Source organism: Salvelinus alpinus, chromosome 6, assembly GCF_045679555.1.
Source record: "Salvelinus alpinus chromosome 6, SLU_Salpinus.1, whole genome shotgun sequence".
In the NCBI taxonomy this organism is placed as follows: domain Eukaryota; kingdom Metazoa; phylum Chordata; class Actinopteri; order Salmoniformes; family Salmonidae; genus Salvelinus; species Salvelinus alpinus.
In genome coordinates, this window is record NC_092091.1 from 35,587,660 (window position 1) to 35,609,096 (window position 21,437).

The window sequence follows — 21,437 nt, forward strand, 5'->3', positions numbered from 1 at the left end:
ATGCAGTATTGTGTGATGCACGCATTCACACACACACAAAATCAAATGTTATTGTCATATACACGCGATAGGTGTTGTTTTACAGGGTCAGCCATAGTAATACGACACCCCTGGAGCAAATTAGGGTTAAGTGCCTTGGTCAAGACACATCTACAGATTTTTCACCTTGACAGCTTGGGTATTCGAACCAGGAACTTTTCAGTTACTGGCCCAACACTCTAACTGCTTGGCTACCTGCCGCCCACACACACACACACAATAACAGTTTTTTCTATCTATTTTTACATGGCTCTCTTGTGGAGTGTTTTAGCTCTTCCTACCATTGTAGTGCTTCTCTGATCTGCCCTAGCTTGGTCCCAGATCTGTTTGTGCTCTCTTGCCAACTTCATAGGAGTTGCCTATACAGCTAAAACAGATCTGGGACCAGCCTAGATCAGTGCTACATCTCCAGAGAGATCCCTATAGTCTCATACCAGTCTGCGTCAGGAGGAAAGCCATCTGTATGAACAGATTTAGCTGTTTTGGTACTGTTTTGTATCTCACGGGCATTCCTGCTGTGTTCCGGTTCTCTGAAAAGCCTCTGTTTCATTACTCTTACCTCATCATGTGCCCAGATACAGTTCATATGGGGTGTTCCGTTCTGCCCCCTGCGACAGGCAGCTTCACTTTACCCCACAGCAGTCACAGAGAGAACTCTCTTTTTGATCTATTTTCACTCCTATTACAAAACAATATTCCTGTGACCAGTGTATGACTTTACTCATCTGTGTGTCAACTGCAAACAGTATAGATGTTTTTGTATCTTAGTTTATTAAGGCTTTTATTCAAGATCCTTTACTTGCAAGTACCTTATGAGCCATGTCCAATTGAAAAGACGGCATATCATTAAAAGTCCCGTCACTTAGACGTGTTTGTTTTCTCTTTTATTCTTACTGCAGCCTATAGATGGGGTTCAGAAAACCATCCTCGAGTGCCTCTCCCTCACCCACACCCTTGGTCTCCAGAGCCTCCACAGTTTGTGTATGAGGTGAGTGTGTGTGTGTGTGTGTGTGTATGGAGCCTTTTTGAGTGTATTTCTATGGGACATTATATTTTAGTTAGGTGCTGTCAGTTTGACAGATTGATATCGACGAGGTTGGGGTCAATTCCATTGCAATTCAGTCACTTCAGGAAGTAAATTGATTGGAAAACGAATAAAAATTGACCCCAAGCCTGTTTATCACCTTCAACATTCTGTAGTTGTATAAGAAGGGTTTGGCTTAATCTGCATAATCCAGAGCACAATAGATGGAGGAACAGGGTCAACAGGGTCAACATAAGGTCACCATGTTGCCCTATGTTATGTAGGTCACTGTCTATGTAATAGCTGTCCAAAAGTCTCTGAAAACTTAACTTAAATTGCACTAATGCCAGAAACAGTCACCCCTCAGGCAGTGGTATGAATAATTATGGCCTTGATAGTGTTTTTAAGTCTGGTCATTCAGGGCTAACTCTGACTTCACCATCTGTGTGCGGAGTCCATCTGGCAGTAAGATACAGACATAAAACAACTAAAACGTGGTGCGTGGGCCGAGCTGTGCTGCCTGCCTTCTGCTCCGCTGAGGGGAAAGCTTTTGATGAGTTGTGTGTGTTAGGGGTGTGACGTTCTAAACGAATTTGGGATCGTTAACATTGCAAAAAAACAAATACAACTAAACCGAAACTCACACTTTTCTATTAAATGTTTTGGTATCACAGTGCAGTTATCACAAAACTACCATTAATAGGTCCCAATCATCAACCAAAAGGCAACGGTATTTCTTTTTTTACAAATACCTAATGTAACAATGCTGTAAGTAGGAGGAGATATGCAGCTTTCAAATTTTACTGAACAAAAATAGAAATGCAACATTGCAAACTTTTTCAAAGGTTTTACTTAGTTACAGTTGATAGAAGGAAATCAGTCAATTTAAATAAATGCATTAGGCCCCTATCTATAGATTTCACGTGACTGGGAATACAGATATGCATCTGTTGGTCACAGATACCTTAAAAAAAGGGTAAGGGTGTGGATCAGAAAACCAGTCAGTATCTGGTGTGACCACTATTTGCCTCATGCAGCACGACACATCACCTTCGCATAGAGTTAATCAGGATGTTGATTGCGGCCTGTGGAATGTTGTTCCACTCCTCTTCAACGGCTGTGTGAAGTTGCTGGGTATTGGCAGGAACTGGAAAACGCTGTCGTACACGTTGATCCAGAGCATCCCAAACATGCTCAATGGGTGTCATGTCTGGTGAATATACAGGCCATGGAAGCACTGGGACATTTTCAGCTTCCAGGAATTGTGTACAGATCCTTGCGACATGGGGCTGTGCATTATCATGCTGAAACATGAGAGGATGGTGACGGAAGAATAGCACGACAATGGGCCTCAGGATCTCGTCACGGTATAAAGCGGTCTGCACGACATCGTTGTTAAGTTGGAAAAATGTCAGAGGGCGACTTGGAGGCGATAGCAGCTAAGTCCTGTATGGCAATACTTTGAGAAGTTCAATGAGAAGGTAATGAAATTCAAATTTTGCGAGGTGGAATTGAGCTACAGTGGCAGTACAGGTCCAATGCTAAAAGAGCGGCACTGAGAGACCCAAACCATTCCTGGCAGCAGTGCGATTAGGGACAGAGTGAGAAAATCACAGCTCTGACTACAGAAATGGTTGCAGTTGACATGCAGCCATTGTCAAAGGTATAGGATGTCGGCTTCAATGCCCTGATGGCATATCTAGAACCAGACTACAAAATCCCATCTCAAAAGAAACGTGACGGCCTGGATGGAGAAATTGTACAATGATTGCTCTGCAAGTACAAAGCGCAAGCTCTCAAACACGCAGATTTGCATCACTGCTACGAGCCATCACATTGATGAGAAGTCAGACATGAAGTACGTACTGACAATTGAGAACATGAAGGAGAAGCACACAACAGAGAACCTAAAACAGCATTAATACCATTGTTGCTGAGTGGGTGGGGGACAGCAGTAAGGTGAGCGCCATCTGTTAGGGTTTCCACTTGTTACCACAGCCACAAAGTCAAAATTGGCTATGTAAAAATTCATGAAAACAAACATATATTTTGTCTTAATTTAAGGTTAGGCATAAGGTTAGCAGTGTAGTTAAGGTTATTGTTAGGGTTAGGGTTAAAATCACATTTTAAGTAGACAAATTGTAGAAATAGGCAGGCTTTATGACTTTTTGGCTGAAGTAACTAGTGACAACTGGTAGCTACGTAGCCAGGACTGTGGTAGATTGAACTGCACTGCCTCCTAGTGGTCATATGCAGAACCATATCTGGATTGTGAATTCACGTCATTTTATTTTTATAGATTATTTTAACGTTTAAACTATTAATAAACGTCAGTTTAAACATTAAGATTCTATTTACATTTGTCACGTCCCTTGTGTGTATGATAGTAACGCGAGCTGAACTGAGCTTACAGCCCAGTGGTGCTGCGATTCACACCCCTCAGGCCTCTGGAGCTAGCCAACCATCTCTGGCCACTCTACCCTGAGGGCCTGAGGCTGGGACTGAGAAAATGGGGCTGAGCAACTGAGATGGCACATCATTCAGTTTCGCAACGACACTGGATCTCATCACTTCTCTCAGTGCCGCTGCCTTAACAAAAATGTGTTTTATATTCCTAGGATGTGTTTCAAATGGCAACCTATTCCTTATAGTGCAGTACAATGGACCCTGGTCAAAAGAAGTGCACTATAAAGGGAATAGGGTACCATTTGGAACACGGCCACACATTGCCTGGGAACTTTGGGGCAGCACGATATTGATATGTAATTGGGAGCTGTGCCATGTTTTTGGACACTTCTGGCTTCAGTTCCTTCCTAGCACCAGGACCAGTGAGGTTAATGAATGAGTCCCAAATGGCATTCGATTCGCTATATAGTGCACTATGGGCTCTGGTAAAAGGTAGTGCACTATGGGGAATAACGTGCCGTTTGGGACTCCTGCCTGTGTCTTATATAGAGTTTGGCAGCTCTCTCTGTGTGATGTCAGGCTGTATAAGTGGTTTGGGTCACGGACCTGACCCGTTTTACTGATGCAAATCACATGCTCTTTCACTGAGTCCCACAATCTCATTAATCCCCACTCACCCAGACCTTCAGCACACAGTCGCACAGTGAACATCATCACACACCGGATACTGGATACTCTGTGGATAGTTACTGTATATCAGTGGTTTAGCGAGTACCTAGGCTTGGTCTTGTGCTTAGGGCTGCTCCTTACAGCATATGTACGACCCCCCTGCCTGTGTGGCATCAAATCCCTGCTCCACCCAACTCAATATTTTCTCCCCTTCGTTCATACCCGTCTCCATAAAAACACAATTCAAAGGTGTTTAACAAGCAATATGTCATAATGTGTACTGAAGTGACAGGCTCTCGAACACTCGTTTGTACTGTGTGTTACAGGTGGGTGGCTGAACACTATGTGAAGAGCTGGTCAGAGAGACACTTTGCTCTGTTGCCTTGTGAGGTCCAGAGAGCCTGTCTAAATGCTGTGACTGGAGCCATGGTGGGTTACACACACACACACACACACACACACACACACACACACACACCCCAACTTCTTCACCTCAATTTCCATAGTCCTTTATGGCAGGCGTGTTCAGGAGTCCAGTGTGGATACAGACAGATGTAGCAGGGTCATCCAGATTTAAAAGCATTGTATTGGTCTAGTTTGGGCTGGAGGGAGTCCATGACAGGGAGTGTGCAAGTGCACAAAAGAGTAGAGAATTGGGACACAGCCAGTGTCTTTCTCTCCTGCTCTCCGGCTGCCTCCCCTGGGTACACCACTCTGGAGCTCAGCCTACTACTACTACTACTACTACTGCTGCTGAGGAGGGCCTGCCTGCTGCCAAAATGTGTTGCATAATTTGGGTTTTCCCCTGCATCGATAGCCAAGTGCAGGGTCGGAAGGAACAACAGTGGTGGACACAGTAGAGTTCATCAAAGGTGTAAATGTCTTAACAACTGTTAAAGACTGTAAACGTGTGTTTTGTTGTCCATAATATAATGAATTATGAATGATGAGATGCGTGGTGTTTCACAAACTATGTTGTATGTGTTGAGAAATGGCTCTACGATAACAGGTCACATAAGAGCCGTAATAACTTGTTCCACAGACTGTGAATGATCAATTATGAGATAGTTGGTGAAACACTTTGTATGTGTGTATGTGGTTGTATGTGTTGTGAGAAAGAGAAGTACTGAGTATGAGAAAGGTCTCTAAAATAAGAGATCATAAGAGCTGTATCAAATGGCTACCCAGATTATTTGCATTGCCCACACACACTTTAAAACCGCTGCTACTCTCTGTTGTTATCGTCTATGCATAGTCACTTTAATAACTCTACCTACATGTACATATTACCTCCACTAACCAGTGCCCCCACACACTGACTCTGTACCGGTACCCCCCTGTATATAGTCTCGCTATTGTTATTTTACTGCTGCTCTAATTACTTCTTACTTGTATTTATTTTTCTTATCCGTATTTTATTTTAAACTGCATTGTTGGTTAGGGGTTCGTAAGTAAGCATTCGTATTCGGCGTGTGTGACTAATACATTTGATTAGAAATATTATTCACCGGACTGTGTGTGTGGTTGTAAGAGGGAATGTGCATGCATACTTCCCACCCGCTTGCTGCCGCTGGCTAGTCCTTGTGGTAAACCGGGAAGCACCTCTGTGCGTAAGCCTCCTCTTGCCAGTACACAGCCTCTCCTTCCCCAAGACTTCTGCCAGGCCTTCCTCGTGACAACACAGTAACTGGGTGTCTCTGCAGTCCCAGGCTAACTCGGCAGGGGTGCGGTGTGCAGGCCCACGTTATATGGGCACGCCCTGGCATCGGCTAACCATTGTCCCGCTGCCTGTGGGTAAGTCTGGGAAGGCAAAGGCTAGGGGAGCTCACCCTGAGAGGACAACAACGTGCTGGCGGTGCACGACAGGCGCTCCTCCGGCAAACTGGAGCTCCGGTAGCCTCCTGCAACTGTGAAAGGGTGCCTGTCGTCCTGGGTTTCCCCCTTGCCACTGGATTCCACCCTGTCACATTGAAGACGTGCTGTTGGGACATGCACTCTAACCTCTCTGCACAGGTATCCACCTCTGCCTTGGTGTGTGTGTGTGTGTGGGGGGGGGTTGTGAGGTAGAGAGAAAGAGAGCTCTGTGATAAAAAATAGTTCCCCAGAGATGTAATATTTTATTGTTCCATCCAGACTGTACAGAGCGCTGGGCTCCTGCTGGGTGTGATGTGAAGGAGAGATATACAAAAGTCTCTCAAATAAGACATACCAGTTAATAATCCTGTTCTATCCAGACTGTACAGAACACGGTGACTCTGCTGTGTGGCAGTGAGCAGTTGCTGGGCTGTCTCCCGGAGGTCAAGTGGGCCAAACAGACAGTGTTGCTGGCTACAGAGCTGCAGGACCAGTGTCTGTCTGTCATTGTTTCACACCTGGCCCAGGTCACACACACGCAGGCCTTCCACAGCCTACGACGGGTAAGGGAAGACGCACGCATGACAGACACAGGACATGTGACGGATACACACAACATACACAGAGACTCACACCCAGCTATACACTGATTCATTTGATCAGTTGTAGATGGTTCATTGTTACTTATTAAATGAGGCTAATGCTATGCATAAAAACTTCATAGTAAACATCCTGCTGGACGCTGAGGCAGTTCTAGATGCAGAGTCACAGTCCAAGAGGTTTGCACTCGTATCATCGGTGTCTGCATGCATCATGTAAATGGTCTATTTCATTCTGTGGGTGTCTGTCCTCAATGTGCCAACTCACTGTGTCTGACTCTGCCCTGATAGAAATACGCATTCCAATCCCAGTCATTCCACCCTGTTATCACAGACACAGAGCTATACAGCTGTGGTGACAACGGGTTTCCTGAAGGATTATCCTCATCAGCCTCTGAAATTGGTCTGATCAGTTCATGTATTAGCATGGGAATCTGCGATGTAATTATAATCCATCCTAATGTGTTTGAGCTGTGTAGTGGTCAGTGTACTACAGTGTAGCTAGCAATTGTTCTGTACTACAGTGAAATAACCGTTTGGTTGTAAGCAAGGGGTTTCTCAACTTCATCCACCTTGGGTTTCTCGACCTCCCTTTCACATACATTTAGTTATATTTAAATCCTCTACTTTTACTGTGTGCTAATGAATAAAATAACATGTGTGTTTTAGAGAGAGGAGTCGACGCGGGAACCGGCCCTGTTGAAGAAGCTGTGTTCAGCCGTACGGGACAGGGTCACGGTGGATAACTGTTGTGACCTGTTCACCGCTGTGGATCACCTGGCTGGGGAGGAAGACATTGAAGGAGAGACACCCCTGGAGGAGAGGGGTCAGAGGGAGGAGGTGAATACAAGTACTCACATTCACTCACAGTCCCCCAAACCAAAATCAAGTTATTCCGATTTTGCCTTTTTTATTATTTGATGACTAAGCATGACAAGGGTTTTCTTCCATTTCAAAGGATAATGGTGAAATGACACAAAGAGCCGTGAAGGGTGAACATTAAAACATTCCTTGCTATGCTCTCTGCCTCTCTCTTCCCTCTTTCACACACACATTGGGTGAAAGGTAGAGATTCACAGTTCCAGAGCTCCATGATTCCTGTGTAATTACTCCCAGGGGCCTAGAGGCCTGGCTGGGTTTGAGCTGCAGCCCGGGTTAGGCTGGCTGGGTTAAGTCACACGTCCTTATGCAGAATATGGCAGGATGGATTAGAGTTGGAAAGAGGGAGGGAAAGCATGTAGAGACATGGGAGTGGCCTTCACTAATCTGCCTCTGTGTTGTAGTCAGAGGGCGTGAGAGCCAGAGCGAGTGAGAGGAAGGGAAAAAGGGTGGGCGTGTTAGACGGGGGTGAGCGAGAGAGGAAGGGAGGGAGGGTGTGTGTCTGTGTGAGGGTGGGAGAGCGAGAGAGAGGACTGAATGGAGGGAGGGTTTGTGTGAGGGAGGAAGCTCCCCCACCAGCTCTGTTTTTTATAAACATTAAGGCGATGTGGAGGAAGAGGAGGCGGGAGCACAGCAGCAGCCTCAGCTGATGACATCATCCATTTAGCTCAAAGGAGCTCAAGTGGATTCTGCAAGAGGGAGGGAGAGAGAAAGGGGGGGTGGGGTGATGGTTACCATGGTGATGGGTACTTTAAGCAGCTGCTGATTCGCTCGCGCTCTCTCTCTTTCCTCCTCCCTCCCCTCTCTCCTTTCCTCTCTAAACCAGCCGTTCAGGCGAGAGATTGGTGCGCTGCGCGCTAGGTTGTGGACCTTCTTGCTCCAGTCATTCTACGCCGTCCGCCACACGCGGGGATGGGAGACCCTGCCCTCCAAGCACAGAGAGCGGATACTGGCAGGTAAGACAAGGGAAAACGGCCATCTTTAATCTATGGTGCTTTAGCTGTAGCTGGGAGGTGATCTGATCTGTCCCTCACTGCAGAGGAGAGCCAAAGCTCTCTTCCTCTCGGCTCAGATGGGATATTATGCAGGGTGTGTTTGTTTGTTCTATTCAACCCAACCACATAGTGATGGTAGCCTGGTCCCAGATCTGTTTTGTCTGTTTGATCTTGTTTGGCGTGACAATGACCATAGGAGATGACAAGCGACAGCACAAACAGACCTGGAACCAGGCTTCAGTGATGGAGCACAGGGTCTGTCTCTGTATCGTTAGAGAGGAAGGAACCAAAGCCCACCGACGCATATGTTGTTGCCGCTGCCTCTGGGTAACATCACACAATTAATGGCTGCTTTCAGCACAGCTGCAGAACAGAGCACACACAGCCACAACCTGAAGGTCCATCTATTGTTTGGGCGAGGAGGGTGCCGCCTCGGTCTCTCACTCCATTTTCAGCCAATCGTAGTCAAGGCTAACATGCTAACTGCAGCATACTCTGCATGTTCTGTGTTGTAAAAAAAAAAGGGGCGGGGGTGGATGGTTGAATTTCTCTCTTTGTGGATTTCACACATAATTACATGCATTCTCTGAGAAACGAATAAAGTACTGCTTCGTTTTGACTGTTTAGCTTTGCGATCCATTGAAATGCATTGCATGAATGATTCATTGAACTTGGTTTTAGAATTGCACTGACATTCCATACTGATGGAATCTCCCTCTCTGTCTCTCACATAGAGACCCTAGTTTACACATGCATACACACGGCGAGGCACATAGAATGAATATGCATACTGGTAGTTGCATACAGTAATCTAGTCACACATGTCACATCATACACACCCACCAGACACACACACACACACACTCGACTACATTCCGGTGCAGCAGTTTGGTCTTGATTTGGAGCATCTCTGGGGAAATGGTAAGATAAGCTGTGAAGTCTTTTCTTGCTCGGCAGACACAGTTGACTGATGTTTCATTGATTAAATGAAAATCTCACCACATCAGGATTGTACGTATCTCATTTAAAGGAAAATCAGGAAGCCTGAGGTGGAATAGCCACATTGCAGTATCAGTCTCTTCAATGGACACGTCTTGGATTTGATATTTCAGGAACATTGGTATATTTCAAATGGGAAAAATCCATCATCAAATTGCATGCTCCTTGTGTTGAGAATACAAAGACACAACCATGTCAATGTGCCTCCAAAAGATGTTTGTGCTGACCTGTTTTATGAATGAGTATGGTGCCTTGAGGGTTTCTGAATGTAATGGTAATTTAAACATGTTTTAAACGTTGCTTTAATTGTGTGTTCTCTCCTATAGCTGCTCTTGATAAAGGAGACAGTAGAAGACTTGGGAAAAAGCCTGTTTTTACCAGCTCACAGGTAATGTATGATAAAAGCTTATTTAGTCTCATTTAAAAGCAATTGTTTTATTCCTCTTTTGCGTCGTTAAATCACTTAGTCGGGTGATATGAACCCATCTATAACACAGAGAAACCTGTGTAATGATTATGATATGTGGTTGTGATACCTACTTTAGTTGAATGCGTGAATTATACTCTGGATAAGAGCATCTAGATGCTAAATGACACAAATGTGGATGTAATGGCGTGATTATGATCTAGGAGGGTGGCTTTTGAAAGCCTGTAATCACTGCACACATCACAGAGATGTGAATGGTGGAAAACCTAGAGCCAGCCTCACACACACACACACACACACACACACACACACTGGAGGCGACACGTGTGTGTGTGTGATGTGAGTGGCTGAGAGGGGCCCCGCCAACAGCAACCTGACAGATATTGACAGGAAGTGCTGTGATGCGGAGCAGGCGCCTGGAAGGAAGTTTCTCTCCGCCTGGCTATATAGTGCACTACTTTTGACCAGGGCTCATAGGGCTTTGGTCCAAATTAGTGCACTATATAGGAAACAGGGTGCCATTTGGGATGCTATACTTCTGTGGCTCTGCTGACCCCGGCACAGGGCTGCTGACGGCTGTCATTTCGTAATTGACACAGAAAGCAATTACCTTTCAGCCCCTCAGTGATAAATACACAGACCTTGTGTCTTATCAGACTGATGAACTGTAACACAAGGCAGCGAGCACCTGGAAGGATGTGATGAGGGCCAGGGCTGCTTTTGTTTTACAAGCCTGAGTATACAGTACAGCTCAGTAGCTTGCAGGCATCCTCAACAGTATTATTCAATTCTTTTCAATTACATTTCATTTGAGTAATTTAGCGGAAGCTTTTATCGCGATCAACTTAGTCATTCAGTCCATTGATTCAACTAATGTAGGTTAAATAACAACGTATCACGATCATTACAAGTAAAACGTTCTTAGCCGGTATCTACAAAATCTGGCTAATCAGTTTCTAGATTGCGTGTTAATTCCAGTTTAGGTCGGACTTCCTTCTTCTCGGTATTTAGCTGTTAAATCGAGTCCGTAGACCACTATGCCATTATTTTAAATGACGTTGTGTGATCGGAACTTTTCCATTCAAACCTCTCTCGTCTATTTCTAGCAGCCAAGGGGTGTAAGATGCGCCTCAGGTCCTGCAGCTCCGTGTGAGAGCCCTCCTGTCCACAGGACCAATCGGGTCGTCAGGAACACAGGAACAGGAAGTTGCTCTACGGCTGCATCATCAGCCACCATGAAGTCAGACGGGCTGGGCACGCCAGTCCTTCCAGCCACCGCAGAGAGAGGGACTAACGCTACCAAGCCTGGAGACAGTGACCCATCCAGGGCAAAGAACGGCAAGACCAAGCAGCCAGGCGACCACCGAAGCACCACGGCTAAAGCCAAGACTACAACCTCCGCCACAGTGCTCAACGGTACAGCTGGCCCAGGGGGGGCTAGGAAGGAGGTAGCCACTGCTAACGGATCCAGGGGCTCCCCAACGTTGGGTAAAGGGGCTAAGGACCAGGACAGGAGGCCTAACCCCGGAGCCAGGCCCAAGACCTCTCCTCCAGGCACCACCTCCACAGCTCAGGCTAGGCCAGGGAAGCTGCAGAAGAGTACAGCAGGGAAGGGTGACTCTCTTCAGGGGGCAGACAGCAGCACAGCCCACCCCGCCACCACCACCCCCTCCACATCAGGCAGCGCCTCCCCTGACAACAGCTCCGGAAGCCCACGCAACAGCCACGCCATCCCAGGTCTGGTCTAACATTCAACGTTATTAACTTGCTCCCCAGTGGGCAAAACTGGTTGAAAATACATCATAATGACGTTGTAATGACGTTCAACTTGTTTTGCCAGCTGGGTAACTGTAATTTCCAGGTTTAACATCCAATGTTATTTACTTACCTCCCAGATGGGAAAATATGGTTGAAAAGACGTCATGATGATTTTGTAATTATGTTTTAATGACGTTGTGATAATGACGCTGTAATAATGTCATTCGAACCAGTTTTGCCAGCTGGGTTAATTCACTCATTCTTGTTCTTATGATGACAATAATTATATTTTATGGCAGGAAGTTAGAGTATCTGAAAAATTAGCTTGACGCAGAAATAGTTGGAAGCAGGTTTTGTGGAGAATAAGTAGCAGACTGATTTACATGAGTTATTCTTTAACCCTGAGGGGTTCTAGAGAGACGGAAGATAATACATTGAAGTAGAAACACATTATATACAGTAGTGGTGTGCATGAATATGAATCAAGAAGCACTCCTTTCTTTCATGCATATTAATCAGTTCAAGGTAGAACCACAGTAATAAATATCCCTATGGGTAGCACAGCCTGGCAACAGACACCCCAAAAAGCCGCAGAGCTGAAGGTCAAAACCAAAGCTCACACACAGGGGTGAGACCAATTTATTTCTCCACACCCAGTCTGGTCCTAGCTCCCGTGGTGACGGTGTATGCTCGTTTGGAGAAGGAGGGGAGTTGTGTGGTGTGTAGACTGATAGCAACACCCTCTGTCTGTCTGGGGAACTGGGCCTCAGCCGGCCTGTCTCTCTTTTTCATACAAAAGAGAAGAAGAGAGAGTCAGAGTGCCATATGCTCTCCCTCCCCCTCTCTCTCTCTCTAAACAAACCAGTCATCCCTATTCGCCTACTCTGCTCCAGCTCTATCCGTTTTATTGGCCTTGATTTGTGCATTATTTTGGCTCTGGAGTACAGTACTATTATCAGCTCCTTGCCTCTAGCTCGCAGAATATGAATTAAAAAACACTCATTGTTTGTTAGATATTGACATCCCCGTTAGCTCTCTGTGAAATGTAATCATCGGTGTACTTTGTTTGAGAATTTCTTCAGATGAATGTGCATTTTTCCCCTCAAAACAATGTCTGTTTATTGTTGCACTCTTCTTCCCCACTAAGCTGTATAGCTAAACGAATCCTATTCCTCCTCTTAACCCCTCATTCTAAGTGAGCAGTTTTCATTTTCCAACAATAAATATCAGTGTTTTGGTTCAAGGTTAAAGCACACTATAACAATCCTGTGTTTTAGGTCTTAAGTCAAAAACGCAGGCTAAAGTTCTGACCAAATCTCCACTGACGAAACCCCCCCAGAAAACAGACACTGCAAAGACCAACAGGTAAGCAGCATTGCACCCACAATCAGAACCTTCTACTTAGATAGAAGACCATCCCTGAGAAATGGTAGAAAAACCTCTGCTGCCCCCCATTGTTATATATTGGTAGTTGCTAGTCCATACAGAGATGGATGAAACAACACAGTGCTTGTTTATGCTAAGGTCTTATGAGGTTTATGAGCTTTTGTCCCTTAATGTTATCAAACCCTGTGATATTGTGTCCATAATGTATTGATTGTTGTTATTTTCCTAAATTACAATATATATATTTTTACAATTAAAAATTGCTTTCATTTTTGTGAGTGTCAGGCTTAATTTTCTACTCTCTGGGGCTGTGTATGCTTTTGATTTGATTGTCTTTTTAATCTCCCTTATCAGCCCAACCAATAAGCCCAGCGCTAGAGAGGCCAATAAAGCCAAGCTTCCCTCTATAGGAAGAGCAACAACTAGAGGAACAGGAGCCAGAGCAGACACGAAGGGAAGGTGCACACCAACAGGCTCCGCTGAGAACCATGGTGCGTGCGTGTTTGTGCCAATACAAATCCTAACATCATCTCACTGTGGGCCAAATTATTGAAATAGTCTTCCCTTTTTCTTGTTTCTCCTCTAATGAAGTCTCTAGACCTGGGTCCTCCCTGAGTGCCAGAAAGCATGCGTCTCCCAGGAAAGAGGAGGATAAGGATGGTTCTAAAGCCTCAGCAGACAAAGCAGCCAGGAAGACCACAAAACCAACCCCAGCTACCGCAGCCAAATCTGCTTCTAAACCAACAAAATCTAGCTCTGCTCCTTCCAAACAGCCTCCGCAAGCAATGGCCAAATCTGGACCTAAGCAGAAAAGTACCTCTGAATCTCCTACAGAGAAAGCCTCCCCAAAGTCAGCGGGGCCAGTTAAAAACTCTTCCTCCTCTGTCGTTTCTTCTAAAACGCCTGCAGCTAAAGAGAAAGAAGGATATAATGGTAAAACCTCCACGGAGACTCAACAGGCTAATGACACTGGTGCTGAAGCAGAGAGGGTCTCCTCCCATTCAAATCCCAGGGAGGCGGCCTCCGAGCCAGCAGCAGGATCAACAGAGCAGAGCCCGACACATAACAGTATACTACCATCAGGCCCCCAGGGCCTCGGTGGAGGAGGGGACTCCCTCTCCTTACCCCTGAACACCAGCCCTAAGCAGAGTCCCCAGAAGTCTGCCAAACAACCAGGTAAACCTAACAGCACAGGAGGAATCAGGGCTCTGTCTAGTCAGCCACCAGCAACCAACCACGTCTCTCAAGGGTATGCTCTTGTAAACGGAGAGCCTGCTAAGCACACAGAGGGCACACACACATGTAAACACACTCCTGGCTCAACCACAGATCTTCCCCTGGACACCCCGAACCCAGGCAGCCTGAGCAGCACAGATAACCCTCTGGAGGACTCGTGGAGCGGCCTGCACCACCAGGTCAGCCCTGAGTCAGAGTCCGGCAGCGCCACCACCTCCTCAGATGACATCAAGCCCCGCTCTGAGGACTACGATGCCGGGGGCTCGCAGGACGACGTGGACGACTGCTGCTCCAACGACCGCGGCGGAACCAAGGGAGGCGGAACCATGCGTTGCCATGACTTTCTGGGCCGCAGTAGTAGTGACACGAGTACCCCCGAGGAGCTGAAGATGCTGGACGGTGGGCTGCGGGTCGAGGTGAGGCTGAAGGGGCGTGAGGTAGAGACCACCAGTGAGGAGGAAGGGGTGAGGCGACGGCCACGCTCCTGGCTGAGCAGGGACAGAGAGGAGGTCCCTGTTGAGGAGGAGGTAGAGAAAGTGGAGGCCAATGTTACAGTGAAGCAGGTCCCCGACAGCCAGCTCTTCTCCTCCGAGGAGTCGGAGGAGTCTGAGGAAGAGGAGGATGAGGAAGAGGACGAGAAGTCAGAGGTGGAGGTTCTTCCTTGTCATCATGCCCCTCTGCCTCCCGTTGACCCATCCCCTCAGTTCCAGGGCATTATCAACTTGGCCTTCGAGGATGGAGCTGACCCTGACCAGGACAACGAGCAGCAGGACTACCAGTCAGCCTCTAACTTCCGCCGCTCTGTTCTGATCTCTGTGGACGAGTGTGAGGAGCTGGGATCAGAGGAGTGCGGGGCGCAGACTCCACCCCAGCAACAGCCTGACGACCCCCTCACACCCTGCGAAGTCTTCGAGAGTGACCCTCCTCCAGCACCTCAGTCGGCCCCCAACTCTGTGTCTCACTCTGGGGAGCACCTGGCGTCTGACCTTCCCAAAAGCACACCTCAGCAGGAACTAGGTACCGAGCAGGAGTCCAACACCAAACCCATTGTTTTCCTCACTGAGATCCAGGATCCTCTGGTAGATGACCATAACCCCACCAAGGTGGAGGGAGTAGAGCCCAGCCCTGGTTGCCCTCCCCTGGACCCTGACCTCAGTGACCTGCCTCCCCAGGAGTGGGAGAGACCCTGCCACCTGGACCTCCGGCCTGCTGAACAGTACAGCAACGGAGGGACACCACGCAGGAACCCCTCAACCAAGCCTAACCAAGCACCTGTACCTGCAGAGAGCAAGAGAGCAGACTTACATCTAGACTTAAATTACCCTCAGCAGACAGGGGAGTCTCCTGCACATGCAGCTATCCCACAGTCCCCAGCAGGTAATGTATACTAATCTACATTTAGGACCCCTCCTAATTTAAACCCTAAAACCAAACCCCTCACCCATTTTCCTTCCCCACCCAGCCAAACTCCATCAGTCAAGGCATAGTTAGTTAGTTCTCCCTTTGCAAGATACAATCTCCTCTGTCTCATATGATGTAATGCTCGGACTACTCATTTGCATCATGAAACGTTTACTTAGCTATCCCATTCCTCTCAAAAAGGATATTATGCAGATTACTTAACTAGTTCAAATTCAATGAGGGGATCATTTTTGTATATGCCCATATAGCTAAAACCTTGCTATCATTACACAAAACATCTGTTTGTGTACCAGTCCATTGATTTGAATTTGCAACACCAATTTAAAACATGGAGATTGGTCAATCAAAAAAACGTGCAGGAGTAGTTTAGCTATAATCAACATATAACCTAATGTTTCAACTTTTTCAGAGTCATTCTGACCCTGACTACTCAGATTACATATGAAAAAGGGGGGGGAAAGCTATGTTAATTTCAATGAGAAAACTGACACTAGATTATTACGTTTTAGTCCCCAAATGGCACCCTATTCCCTTTATAGTGCACTACTTTTGACCAGGGCCCATGGGGCTCTGGTCAAAAGTAGTGCACTATGTAGGGAATAGGGTGCCATTTGGGGACTAAAACGTAATAATTTAGTGTCAAGTACTATGCCATGTGTTGGTTATAAACCACCTGCCTTGTGACAAGGTGTGGCGGGTTGACGTAGGCCTAGTTGTACCGATGCACTTTGATGTACATAAAAATGCAAATAGGCCTATTCAATGATTTTTCGTTGTTTCTTTTATTGAATGCCATGAACTCCAGCAGCTTCTGGTCTCTGTCAAGCCAATAAGATAATAGCTTATGATATTATTTATTGGGATTGATGTCTTTATAATTTGTGTTTTCATGCAAAAGACATGCAACCAAGCTATGGTTTTTACTATCAAATTACATAATAATATGGCCATTTGATTTAGATGGAAAATCCCAAAATATCTGTATTGTACTATGGACCACAGTACTAAGCTGTCATGATGACCAGATTGCTTTTGAGAAAGGTTTAGTCTGTCAATCTACGTGTTACCTACCTACAGGGACCCTTACCTACCCAGGATCGGCTTGTTTTTGTTGTAATTTGTCAGATCCTCCTAGCTTGTATCTGTTCCTCAGTCTGCTTATCTAGTAAAGACATCTGCATGCCAGTAATACAAGCCATTTGTTGTCTGTCTTTTTATTTATTCCACCCAATATTTTTGTATTTGTATTTTTTTTACTAGTTTTATTCTGTAGTACTGGTTTGGTTCAATAGCCTTTGTGTGGTGCTGCCTGGTAGCCTTCTGTGTGTGGTGTGTCTAGAACAATCTTTATCTTCCATGGTTCTGATATGTCTCTCTTTTTTCACTCTCATGTTATACAGCAAATCCTTACGCTATTACTTAGTTAGGGGTTTACATCTGAAATGGAACCCTATTCCCTATATAGTGCACTACTTTGTGAACTATATAGGGGATATGGTGGCATTTGGGACGCATACTAGGTAGGGGGTATCCTAGTACAAAACATGTCAATCTTGTTTCTGCTGTCAACAGCGATAAGTGGACATTTTTGTGATATTTTGCCAGTACAGTCGTGGCCAAATGTTATTGAGAATGACACAAATATTAATTTTCACAAAGTCTGCTGCTTCAGTGTCTTCAGTATTTCATAGTAACATCTGACAAAAATATCTAACGTATTATTACAAGCATTTCATACGTTTCTTTTATAAGGCTTTTATTGACAATTACATGAAGTTGATGCAAAGAGTCAATATTTGCAGTGTTGACCCTACTTTTTCAAGACCTCTGCAATCCGCCCTGGCATGCTGTCAATTAACTTCTGGGCCACATCCTGACTGATGGCAGCCCATTCTTGCATAATCAATGCTTGGAGTTTGTCAGAAAGGGGATTCATCAGAGAAAATGACTTTACCCCAGTCCTCAGCAGTCCTATCCCTGTACCTTTTGCAGAATATCAATCTGTCCCTGATGTTTTTCCTGGAGAGAAGTGGCTTCTTTGCTGCCCTTCTTGACACCAAGCCATCCTCCAAAAGTCTTTGCCTCACTGTGCGTGCAGATGCACTCACACCTGCCTGCTGCCATTCCTGAGCAAGCTCTGTATCCCCGATCCCGCAGCTGAATCAACTTTAGGAGACGGTCCTGGCGCTTGCTGGACTTTCTTGGGTGCCCTGAAGCCTTCTTTAGAACAATTGAACCGCTCTCCTTGAAGTTTTTTATGATCCGATAAATGGTTGATTTAGGTGCAATCTTATTGGCAGCAATATCCTTGCCTGTGAAGCCCTTTTTGTGCAAAGCAATGATGACGGCACGTGTTTCCTTGCACGTAACCATGGTTGACAGAGGAAGAACAATGATTCCAAGCACCACCCTCCTTTTGAAGCTTCCAATCTGTTATTCGAACTCAATCAGCATGACAGTGATCTCCAGCCTTGTCCTCATCAACACTCACACCTGTGTTAACAAGAGAATCACTGACATGATGTAAACTGGTCCTTTTGTGGCAGGGCTGAAATGCAGTGGAAATGTTTTTGGGGGATTCAGTTCATTTGCATGGCAAAGAGGGACTTTGCAATTCATCTGATCACTCTTCATAACATTCTGGAGTATATGCAAATTGCCATCATGAGGCAGCAGACTATGTGAAAATTAATATTTGTGTCATTCTCAAAACTTTTGGCCACGACTGTATAGACCTCTTATTTAGTGATATTGAAGCAGTATTTATGATAGAAAGAAACTGTATATAAAAACAAATGGGAAATGTCAGAGAAAACAAGTGATGTGCGTACTTCCTTTTGTGCTACAAATGAAATCATTTCTGCCTGCATTTAGATTGTTGTTACAGTATAATAATCATATCTTTACAATACAAAAGGTTTGCTCAATAGTTAGAGACCTGCACGGTTTACTTCTTCAAACATATCACTGGTGCCTGAGCAAACGGAGTTATGCAGAGTTAGGCTAACTAACCAGTGCTGGCAATGCAATGCATGGCTTACTGTGTTAATTACTGCTGGATAAAAGAGACACATCCAGACAACTACATCCCTCTGTGCTTCACCTTTAAGGCAGCTGTGCATCCTCCCTGTCACCCACAGTCCAGGTCAGTGATTACTCGTGATTTATACATCTGATATAAATGTACAGTATATCAACAATATCATATCATAATCCATTGGTCTGTAACGTGAGTACCAATGCAATGGTGAAACGAGGGCTCCCCCCCATCTCCTGGTAGAATACAGGCCATTGCCTGATCCAGTCATTGATTATTAAATGGTTAAGAGGACACAGTTGCATTAAGGGGGAAACTTTAGTCATGTTAATGTTGGGATGATAATGGGAAGAAGTGACCAGAAGAATGCCTGTGTAATGACTATGGACTTATGGAAAGCTGAATCGTTAAGTCACTGTGCAGTATTGTCAATTGTTTTTAGGGGACAATGAGGGACATTGTGACAGATTGGATCAAACAACAACCCCGACCTGTACACAAGACCGCCGCCCGTCCAAAGCCCTCTCTCCCATCTACGAACTGGACCTGGGAGAAGCCTTTGAGCACCTCAGCTCCTCGGACAACATCAAGGACAGGAGCAGGAGGAGCACAGTGGGGCAGGAGGAGGAGGGGAATGATGAAGGTTACAATGAGGAGAGCAGTAAGTTTGCGGAGCGTGACTGGAGCATGCTGAAGCAACTTCTCTCAGACCAGGAGTCCAGTTTGGGCGTCATAAATCCAGTCCCTGAGGACCTGAACCTAGCCCAGTATCTGATCAAGCAGACCCTGTCCCTCTCCCGGGACTGCCTTGACGCCCAGCAGATCTTCCTGCCCCACGAGAAGGAGACGTTTAAACGCTGGGCGGAGCTCATATCACCCCTGGAGGACTCCACAACTAGCATAACTGTGACCAGCTTCTCTCCCGAAGACGCTGCCTCGCCGCAGGGGGAGTGGACCATTGTGGAGCTAGAAACACATCACTGACAAAGACTATACAGAATTAAAAGTGAATGGATCATCATGGCGTTAGAAACACATCACTGACTGATTGATGGCTTTAAGGACAAAAGAGACACTAGCCTCTTAACCTCTAACTCGGTTTAATCAACTATACTGTACCAGGTGTCTGGTACATTTATCAACTATACTATACCAACCTTTTCTTGCCCAGGGACCCCCTCCCAGGAAAACCGGCAAGACCCCCCCCCCCCATCATACGTTAGATTTTTTTGGGCTGACCGCTGCAGTACCCCGGTTGAATACCGCTGAACTATACAACACTTCTGACTGCATTTAGGAGAATGACACTGCTACAGTACTGTCTATCAGGGAGCTGTTACACTTTGTCTGGACTTTTACAACATGTCTTCTGTCTCTCTCGACAACTACAGTACAACAATTCTTCCGTTTTATACCTCGATTATGTTTTGATTCCTCTATTTATTTACTGCTTTTTATGCTGCTTTTCATGGAACTCTTGAGTTTATTTTAGACTCTCAAGCTGCGCTTGTTTGCATTCAGTCCATCACCTTCCGTTATATCCTTAATACTTAATGGACTGAGAATTTAGACTCATGAGCTGTTGTGCATGCAGACATTTTTTTGTATGTTTACTTGGTGTTTGCAACATTTAGAAGAAAATAAAAAAGCTTTCTTTCTCATGCTCTTTAGTCTTTATGATGGTTAGACAGTGGAGTTTCACAGAAACTAGAGAACATGTTGGCTTTACATTAATTGTTGTATATGAAAATAAAAATGTGTGCTTCTAAATACAATGGTTTCATTGATTGTTTTTAGTTTTAGTGACAGTTTTAGTGACAGATTCAAATACAATACTCGATTATTTTAGAAAATGAAGAGATCATTTGTGAAATTATATCGATTTTTATTGCACATGTCAGGTTAAAATAAGGGATACACTTCAAAAGGAATATTTGAGCATTTGTTACTGTATCTAATGCACTAAATAGAATCACCTTTTGGCAGTGGTGTAAAGTACTTAAGTACTTTAAATATGTTTTACTTCAAGTTTTTTTGGGTATCTGTACTTTACTATTTATGTTTTTGACAACTTTTACTTTAGAAAATGGTGTACTTTTTACTCAATACATTTTCCCTGATACCCAAAAGTACTTGTTACGTTTTGAATGCTTAGTAAAACAGAAATATTGTCCAATTCACACTCTTATCAAGAGAAGATCCCTGGTCATAACTACTGCCCTTGATCTGGCAGACTTTAAACACAAATGCTTCATTTGTAAAGTATGATAGCCTGGGGCACACTCCAACAGTCAATCTCAAAATTTAAAAAACACATTGTACCTTCTGGTTTGCTTAATATAAGGAATTGGAAATGATTTTTACTTTTGATACTTAAGTATATTGGCAATAACATTAACTTTAGATACTTAAGTATATTTAAAAGTTAATACTTTTAGATTTTTACTCAAGCCTATTTTACTGGGTGACTTTCACTTTTACTTTAAGTCATTTTCTATTAAGGAATCTTTACTTTTACTCAAGTATTTGTAATAAATATCATTTATTATAACACAAGCATATTGCTATTACGTTGTTATAACTAACTTCTTTCCAAACAGGGTTTCTCACAAACTCATAAGCAGATACTGAGACCCACACACACCCAGAGACAGATGGCTGACACAGACCTTTCATAAACACTGATAAGAAAAGGGTGCTTGGTACT

The 21,437-nt window shown here is 45.0% G+C and overlaps 1 protein-coding gene across 9 annotated transcripts in view; it reads left to right on the forward strand.

Moving 5' to 3' along the window:
• LOC139578628 (BTB/POZ domain-containing protein 8-like) overlaps positions 1-20,505 on the forward strand; it is a 43,279-nt gene extending 22,774 nt beyond the window's left edge. For 5 of the 9 annotated variants that reach the window (XM_071406478.1, XM_071406482.1, XM_071406479.1 and 2 more), the window contains 11 exons: positions 939-1,027; positions 4,465-4,567; positions 6,373-6,555; positions 7,261-7,431; positions 8,297-8,426; positions 9,791-9,852; positions 10,998-11,628; positions 12,927-13,014; positions 13,390-13,526; positions 13,627-15,648; positions 19,173-20,505. In XM_071406478.1, the coding sequence (XP_071262579.1) occupies positions 939-1,027; positions 4,465-4,567; positions 6,373-6,555; positions 7,261-7,431; positions 8,297-8,426; positions 9,791-9,852; positions 10,998-11,628; positions 12,927-13,014; positions 13,390-13,526; positions 13,627-15,648; positions 19,173-19,714 (4,158 nt within the window). In that variant the 3' untranslated portion in view covers positions 19,715-20,505. The other 4 variants (XM_071406481.1, XM_071406483.1, XM_071406485.1 and 1 more) reach the window with 4 other exon arrangements.
• Positions 20,506-21,437: the final 932 nt, after the last annotated feature.